Genomic DNA, 8852 nt, shown 5'->3' with positions numbered 1-8852 from the left:
CGACCAGAAGGTCCCGGCCAGACCATCTGCTATTAGAAACAAGACAAGTTACACATATGAACAATAACAGAGGTTCATCGTCATAATTTCTGTTGGTAATTTGCATCGCCTAGGTCCATCAGCCGTAAGCCGAGAGTGCCGTCCGCGAACCTCTGTACTAGATAAACCTTTGTATGATTTCTAAGTGACGGCCAATTTGCGCTGTATGTTGTGCATCTGTTTAACAAGCGTGGCACGAAGATGCATTGTCTTTGTGCCATTGATATTGCCGCGTCACTACAAATATGCATATCGCTAGTCTTGCTCAAGTTAGCCCTGTTTTTGCGTACGCTTTCGGTACGCCGTGATAACTTGGTAACGGTTCGCAGCCTAACAACGAAGCGGACTGGATGTAAATATGGTTACGCAAATGCACTTTGAAGATAATCATAGTAGTATTGATAACGCGGATGACAATAACAAAATTGGTTGTTACTACATAATTCACTATCGGATTTGTAATGGGTCATCAATCGTTGCTGTTTAGGGTGCCTTTTCCAGAAAAATGAACATGGCTTTTGTGGACTAAGTCCAGCCTATATGTGCAAGCGCGTATATGCTCATACGTCGACTTGATCCATGAATATAGAGCGGAACTAGTAAAACCACATCTACTTCGTTTTTTTGTGGCGCTCGTTTCTATGGGATCAGATCGAGGACACGAGTTTCACTTACGCTTACATCTCTATTTGTATCAATCGATGCAACGAAAAACCGTGCGCATATATATCAATATTAGACTATATGTCTGAACGGAATTATGACTGTCACGAGAGTATAACACCCGCCATAGTTATACATATTTTTAAGTATCCGTTTTTTTTTTTCTCAATTCCTGCGCCATTCAGCTTAGGTAGCACCAAAACTGTTACAGATTTTCTTTGAGTTTTTTTTTTTCTCAATTCCTGCGCCATTCAGCTTAGGTAGCACCAAAACTGTTACAGATTTTCTTTGAGTTTTTTTGCCAAGCGATTAAGAGCGCTCGTAACTAACCGTAATTCTTTCTACCGTATACAAATATAAATAACGAATTTCCTGTTAGTGCAACGTGGCTCAAAAGGAAATTTGCGCCCTAACAAAAACTGTGACGTATTCGTGAAAGATGTCGTATTTCTAAATGTGTTCCGTGACGGGACGATGATGGGTTTAACGACGTTCTATTCCTTTTTTATAGCCAGCTGTTTCTGTATTACTATTCCACGTGTGATTTTTCCTGATCGCGGATAAACTAGAAACATCAATCGTAAAAAAAAATTAATGAATATATCGAAGTATTCAATTTACCTAATAGCTATATTATTATGCATAGCCGGCTGAGATATTATAGTACCATATGCAGAAGTGGAGCAGGACGTCTCGACTATACGAGAAGCGGTATTTAGCTCTCTTGTGAAGCATCGCGAATATGCTCTGGAAGGCCTTGCAGAAATGGTATAGCACCAAGAACTGGTAGTTAAGTTTATCTCAAACAAGTTCCTTTTCCACTTGCCTCTGTCTGCTCCTGTCTTATGCTCAGAAACTGATCTGATCGTAACGCCAAATAGACAAATGCAATGCGACTGCTCCGCCGTCGTGTTTAATGTTGGTTCCCTACTCGACGTCAAGATGAAGAGACGTCACTACCTAGTCGGATTACGATCAACTGAATGGCCAAGTTCAATGGCGCGAGTCACGCAACTCGGAAAAATCGTGACACAACAAACTCGAAACGTGCATTTAGTTTAAGTTTGTAACATAGGACTGTAGCGCGTAGCGCGGTGGAAGTCGATGGGCAATCCGTAATGAACGGTCTGATGCCCAGATGATGGTGAATACGTATGCGGACCACAATTACGGCTCGCAGTTTAGGAATAGCTTACGACCCAACCCAGTGAAATCAATGAATAGATAAGTCACTTGAATATTAATATGGAGGATACTCATTGGGCTGACCCCGCTGTCGTGCTTATAAGATGATGGAAAACCAATGGCCGTGGTCAATTTTTTACGCACCCATATTATTATCGTTACTATTAAACTACCAATTGATATCTAGCTGCGATGCTCAGAGTGCACCTAGTTCTCGACTAAGAGTTTGTTGTATGGACTACTATCTGACGCATGAGTCGGTGTTAAACTTGCACACATTTTCTTTTTGGTTAGTTTGCGAAACGTCCACGCACGCCACCCTGCTTACATACACATGTATATACAGAACGGTTAAGAGCTCTTTTTCGAAGACTGTATCCAAACGGCATAGCTATTTCAAGGAAATTGTTTGCATCTAATAGAAGTGCCTTCAATTCGGTACCTAAGCCACTAATTATCCATTTTCAAAAGATACATCTTTCGATCTAGAGGTCACTTTCTAATAGTAACCGTCCATCAATGAATATTGGTAGGCGTCAACGCGTTAAAATGTAACTTATATATGCCACATTGAAAAAAATTCGAACAGAATTAAAATTTGGGCTCACAATAAACCAAAAGCCCCGAAAAGGTATATGTATAAAGACTTTTGCAAAAATAAATGAATAATCGCTTGTGGTCGCATTTGAGTTTCAAAAAAGGGCACGGCTTCTGTTGCACACGGTGATAATTTCATAACAATCTAACGAAATTTCGACTTTTCCGATGAAATTAAATAAGTCTATATATTGAGCATTCTACAATTTGTCTTAGATGAAGCAGCGACCGTGCATTAAGTCTTGTGTTACGGTTTTCGTTCTGGAACGTGTGTGATAACCCTCGAGGACCAGAACCAAAATAATAATGTTCTTCACACCGTCATTAAGAAGTAGAATCGAAAAGCTTTAAGAACATGTGTGGGACGCAAGAAACTAAAATCATAGCCGAACAACTCCTAGGCTCTTCATCACGACTCAATGCACCGGCTTAGATTTCACTACCTGTACAGCAGTTCTGCAAGAAATTCGCGCCCCAGCCCTTGTTTCTACCGGATTCAGCGCCTGCCGCGTTTTTTTTATTCCTAAAACTAAAAAGAAATTAGAAGGCGAAGCGTTTTGATTCGGTAAAAAAACGGAAAAATAATTGTGGACTCAGCGGAAAGTGGTCCCGGCCATGAATTCATATCATGAATTTTAATTAGAAAAATTCTGAGGGCTGAAGAGAGATCTGTTGACATGTTGAATTGGGACGAATAAATAAATAGTCACCTATCTGGAACAAGCGACTCACTTATTTTTCAACAAAGAATTACGTGCTACGCAGAAGCTTGGGCCGGTTTAAAAGGAGACTACCCGGAACTCATTCTAGAAAGTCCAGCTGGTCGAAGTTAGACGGAAGAAGACGCGTTTCGTGCTGTGCTTTGGGTTAGCCTTAATGGCAGTGAAAAGGGACATAAAACTCGAAACCCTAAGGTCCAGGGAACTCACTCTGGTTCGACTCAGCTAAAACGTATATGTGTGTAATATGTGTCAGTAAAGATCGTCTATATATGTAGGTCACTCTCGAGCGTTTATGCATCTCGAAGCGTCCGTGCATGCACGTTGTGCCCTAAGCACCGGCTATGATTTTAACTAGAATTCCCCTGTTACTCTTATTAGCACGTAAGGGCATTTGAGCGGCAGGAAAGGACCGGCTGAATTTGTCGTACCATTCCCGAGCCTTATCAGAATGAGTGAATCACAAGGCGTACGAACGTTGGAGCGCAAACAGGTGGCGCTTTGAACTGTTTTCCGCCGCGGACATATTTTCTCTAACAGTTCTATACTCGGATCAAAAGTTCAGTCTGGCTTTAGCACCGCACAACGTATTTGCTATAAGTAACGCGTACTCAGTGATTAGCTAATTGGTTTGCGACATCATTGAGCTCAAGTTACTACGGATTATTCGACTTCAGAGGGTGTGTAAAAAAAGAGACCTGCTCACACTTCATTTCTGCAATTTGGATATTTGGAGGAACCAGCAAAAGCATCACTAAACAGTATAGTGGCATGTGAGATCCTTGTTCAGACTATGGAACAGAACAGAGTCTCTGAATAGTGCAGGAAAAATTTCAAAAATAACACTTATTCAGAGCATAACATTGCTATTTTCAATAATACAGTTGCTTAGTTGTTATACGGCGAATTCTCATAACAGTAATATCCAAACTAATTTTTCTTATTATTATTATTATTATTATAATATATATAATTTATAGACCAAGTAGATATTCAGCTGTTAGGCACTACATACATGTATAGGCGTCGCAAAGAACGATGTTAACTATAATCATCAATATTTGCGTGTTTAACTGTTTTCTCATCGTATCTAAACGATTTTTCGAATTGTCGATTTTTGAAGAAGACTATACAGTCTTCAGCGATTTCTTCTCTTTACTAATATACAGTTCCATCGAGATGAAGATTGATGAGAAATTATCACTGAACAGTCGCTGTTCGGCAATCGAACCGGCCGACAATGAGCTCTGAAATAACAGTAGTTCCAGTAAATGTCGCATGGATTGATCAACGTCACTGTCACGACATAAGCCTGCAAATGAGAACCTTCTACCAATCGTATTCGGTAGTGATGGCGCGTAACAATCCATTTTATTTCCCGCTAAGTACATACAAAGAATCGTACGGCGGCGTGGACACAGCGCTCGTACAGGCTCTGTCCCAGAGCCTTCAAGCCAAGTGAGTTATAAGCCGACTGACGTATTACTTACTCGATGAACAATTTGCTTTTTTTATTACTGGAAACGGCTAGTGACGGAAATCCTTTATGCACACCTCGAATAGTCCGGTCAAGTAGTGATTAATTCCATTAAAGGATTATATCTGCGGTCTGCTCGATTCTTCGCTTCAGTTTTACTATATCGATGTCTCCAGTGCGCAGCTGGGGTTCTTGTGGATCACGCGGCAACTGCTCAGGCATGCTCGGTATGCTACAAAGAAACGTAAGTTCTTTCTTTTCCGAAGTTGAATCTGAAAAACCTACAACAGACAGTTTCGTTCGCTAAGCGCGTCATGGCTGATCGTCACCGACAGTCAGTACACAGTGAGAGAACGTGGCTAGGATGACTCATACGCGCTTCTATCACGCGCGAGCGGTTTTATTTTACGTCGGACTTATGAAAAAGTAAAAGTACATTAAAAATAGGTCATTAGCTACGAGAGCTGTTCAGATGGTGACCTGCCGGCCTCGTAATTCTCTAAGAGAAACCCTACAAGGTTTTCATAGTGACGTTTTGAACGAGACCATAAGGTGCTACCAAAAACACATTTTTGCAGAAACGGATAGCTTCTAGTTAGCTCTAGAACATATACGAATATGTTTTCAATACAGAAAATTAATAGATGCTACTAGAGGCGTAGCAGCATGTGCGAGTGTATACTTAGACCCAAATAAACATGGTAGTTTTCTTTCGAGAAATCGCTTTTAGGAAAATACTAATAATTCCTTTATGTGCGTATGATGCTGATCTACGGTATTGGTATGATCAGGAATTCGATATCGCTTTATCAGGGATGTCGTTATCATACGAGCGATACCGGGTTATAGATTTCAGCTTTCCGTACTTAGTGGACAGAATTACATTTGCTGTTCGACCACCGCAACTTCTCGATCCTGCAGATGCCATCATACGGCCATTTTCACCTGAGGTCAGGCTTGTCAACGCTTATAATCACATTAAACACGCTTGTTCGATGCGCACCATTGGAGATCTAATAGTTTCTGATTCCTTATTTGTAAAGTTTCTGAGCTTGCAATTAGAGCGCTAGTCAGGCGTGACACCAGGGAAGTTATTCTCCAAAGTGGAGGACAGAGTTCCCTCGTGTCTCCTGGATCGTTTTCAAGTCCGAACCCAGCACAAACATACGTTAAGAAAATGTCTTGCACGCAATAGCGATAAGAAACGTCACGAACCTTATCGTTTGAGTAACGTGATGTTTACCTGTTCAGTCCTGAATGTGGAGCTTAATATAATCAATTGATAAGAGTCACGCATGCTACCTAAATGTTTACAGCCATTCACCCTATTACAGGTTTGGTTATATTTGGCGGCAACAATCGGGGTGTCCCTTATAGTCCGCTGTGCATCGTTACGTCTTCCTGAAAAGTTCCACGGCTTCGTCTCACTGCTGGAAATCCACGGCCTCCTTCTTGGTAAAGGTAGCTAGCTATCAACGCTTTCACATTTATCGCGAAAGTCAATGAGTCCAGGAATCTGGTACAGTTCATACAGAATCATAACTATAAACAACGCTATAATGCGATAGTGATTTATGTTTTTACTTTCTAATTGTTTTTTTTTCTGTTTCTATCTCTTTTCTAATTCTAATTGATTCCTTTAACCTGAGTATGACGACTCCCGCCGGTTGCGTATGATGGGTCGTGTGCGTATCGTGTGAGTGAGTGAGTGAGTGCCATTCGCTGCCCCTACTGCTTCGGAACGAAAACGGTCTTGGACAATGGGATTCGGCCACGAAACGGCATCGCTTATGAAGCGTTTTTCTGGGTCAAAGAACAGGGCAGTTAGAGCTTTGAAAATAAAGAAAAAATTAGACGCTTCTAAGGTAGTTACGTTGGACTCATTGTTCACACGTTTCGATTTTAGATTTATCACTTCCTTGACAGACAGACGTCTGCTATATTTTCTAGAGCTACTTACTTTTTTTGGAGATTGCTGGATCATTCATCGTCCATTTGTTATCAAGATCGGGTTATGATACGAATGCTACTGCAATATATACCGAGATACTACACTTCAGATTGTGACCTGAAGTAGTGTCTCGGTAAATTGCGCAGCGCTTTCTTGATCACTCTCTTGTTTTAGACTTATCGTTTCTTCGGTATGATTTAAGCCCATCTTTCATGTTAGAATTGTTTACATCAGTATCCGAACAGCTCTTTGAATTACTACAAGTTTATACTATTCGCTTAACTATCATAACCTTCAACCTCAAAATAGCCTCGAGTCATCATGCATCTCTCGGAAAGTCCTACCAAATAATCAAAACGCTCATTAGATATTAATTTTATGAATAGACAGAACCAGTCTCTATCTTTAGTACGAGTTCGGTAATCCATTGTTACTTCTCACAGGTTGTAGGTGGGTTCCAAGTTTGGTCTCGCAGCGTCTTCTTTTTTGCCTGTGGCTGATGTTGTCGTTAGTTCTGTCGGCAAGCTACTCCGGTAAACTATTCTCTTCAATGACGCATCCAGGATTAGAAAACATCATTGACACAATAGACGAATTAGCAAATGCATTAAAGAAAGGAACTATCGTGTGTGGGACGATACGTGGGACTGACTTCGAAAAAGCTCTTCAGGTTTGTTGTCCAGCATCGATGACTCGGTTTTAGCTACAAGCTAATTTTTTAGAACTTATTCTTTAATAGCAAATAAATATTCTTCACCAATCTCCATTCTGCTATTATTTAAGTTAGCTTATTTAGAATGTGAAGCCAATTGTAAATTGCAAGTTACCATAATATATAGCAAATACACATCTGGCAGCGCTCCTTTAATACGTGAAACGATTTTGTGAATAAGTTTATTTATTTACTGGCTAGATGCGCCATTCAAAAGATCTTACAGCCACGTGGCAATGCATGATTTAAGTGATGTTCACAGCAAAAAAAAAAGGATTGACGTTGCCCTTTGTCATGTGCTGGTAAGTTTTGCAAATGAGAACTACAGTATCTCAGTGATCAAAAAAGCATCGGTGAATCATCGTCTGTAGTTCGCAGACGAAGTGCGGTTTTATTACTACTATCTGTTCCTTCAAACGTCCGTTCGATTTCAGAGAAAACTCTGTACCTGATATTAGGATCAGGACCATCGTCACACTCAGTGCCGTATCGAGGGGTCAATGTCCTGTAACTTACTGTGCGCAATAGGAAGGAGTAAATTGTATGGCTGTATGTTTCAACTCATACCATGCTACATCGTAGTATTCCACTGAAGATCGATGTGCCAGTCCCTTTCCGATACGGACGAAACAATGATGTAACAGATAGTGCAAAATTGTTAACATGTACATATATATATATATAACACCACTATTCATATATCCATATATGTTTGGGTATTGCTGCCTGTGTTTTTGTTTCTGGAAAATATAACAGCAAAACCCGTTGAACAAAAACAGGCTATGCTAATTGGGGGCGTAACGTCGAATCACTCCTCCTGACGACGCTGACGTGGGATGCTAGTTAATTAGGAAATGCGTTTACCTTGCAATATACAAAAGTATGGCACACAATTGTAATAAATGAAAGTATGACAGAACAAACGAAAACGAGAGTCACATCCAGAAAGGGCAGCTTTATGGTTATCGAACTTAGCATTAGACCTAGAGATGTTATAAGACAATTTACAGTTAGATAGATATGGGTTATGGTAAACTGAGTGAGTAACGTGTTTGCCTTCTAATTTTAACGACGCGTTGTGGGCTAGGTTCGACTCCGGACGACGACGTCGGACATAGAACTCGAAACATATGGGTTATGCCAGCATCGAATTCTCTAACGTGAAGAAATCAGTCAATAGACGTATGCGCTGTTCATTGAGCACATATTGTACTTCGGTATAGGGCTAACGGGAAGCGATATAGAAAAATGGGAGCGGGTGACCATGGTAGTAGTAGTAGTAGTAGTAGTAGTAGTAGTAGTAGTAGTAGTAGTAGTAGTAGTAGTAGTAGTAGTAGTAGTAGTAGTAGTAGTAGTAGTAGTAGTAGTAGTAGTAGTAGTAGTAGTAGTAAGTAGTAGTAGTAGTAGTAGTAGTAGTAGTAGTAGTAGTAGTAGTAGTAGTAGTAGTAGTAGTAGTAGTAGTAGTAGTAGTAGTAGTAGTAGTAGTAGTAGTAGTAGTAGTAGTAGTAG

At 40.4% G+C, this 8852-nt stretch overlaps 1 protein-coding gene across 2 annotated transcripts in view; it reads left to right on the top strand.

The window, feature by feature from the left end:
• The first annotated feature begins 4204 nt into the window (after window positions 1-4204).
• LOC111259315 (glutamate receptor ionotropic, kainate glr-3) overlaps window positions 4205-8852 on the top strand; it is a 6321-nt gene continuing 1673 nt past the window's right edge. The window contains exons 1-5 of one of the 2 annotated variants that reach the window (XM_022831244.2): window positions 4205-4661; window positions 4834-4924; window positions 5472-5630; window positions 6015-6141; window positions 7075-7301. In XM_022831244.2, coding sequence (XP_022686979.1) covers window positions 4444-4661; window positions 4834-4924; window positions 5472-5630; window positions 6015-6141; window positions 7075-7301 — 822 coding nt within the window. In that variant the 5' untranslated portion in view covers window positions 4205-4443. The remainder of the gene's footprint in view (window positions 4662-4833; window positions 4925-5471; window positions 5631-6014; window positions 6142-7074; window positions 7302-8852) is intronic. The other variant, XM_086967853.1, reaches the window with a different exon arrangement.

The sequence above is a fragment of the Varroa jacobsoni genome, unplaced genomic scaffold (genome assembly GCF_002532875.2).
Source record: "Varroa jacobsoni isolate VJ856 unplaced genomic scaffold, vjacob_1.0 scaffold_320, whole genome shotgun sequence".
NCBI lineage: Eukaryota > Metazoa > Arthropoda > Arachnida > Mesostigmata > Varroidae > Varroa > Varroa jacobsoni.
The sequence above is the reverse complement of the archived record's forward strand: the minus strand, read 5'-3'. Positions and strand labels throughout refer to the sequence as shown.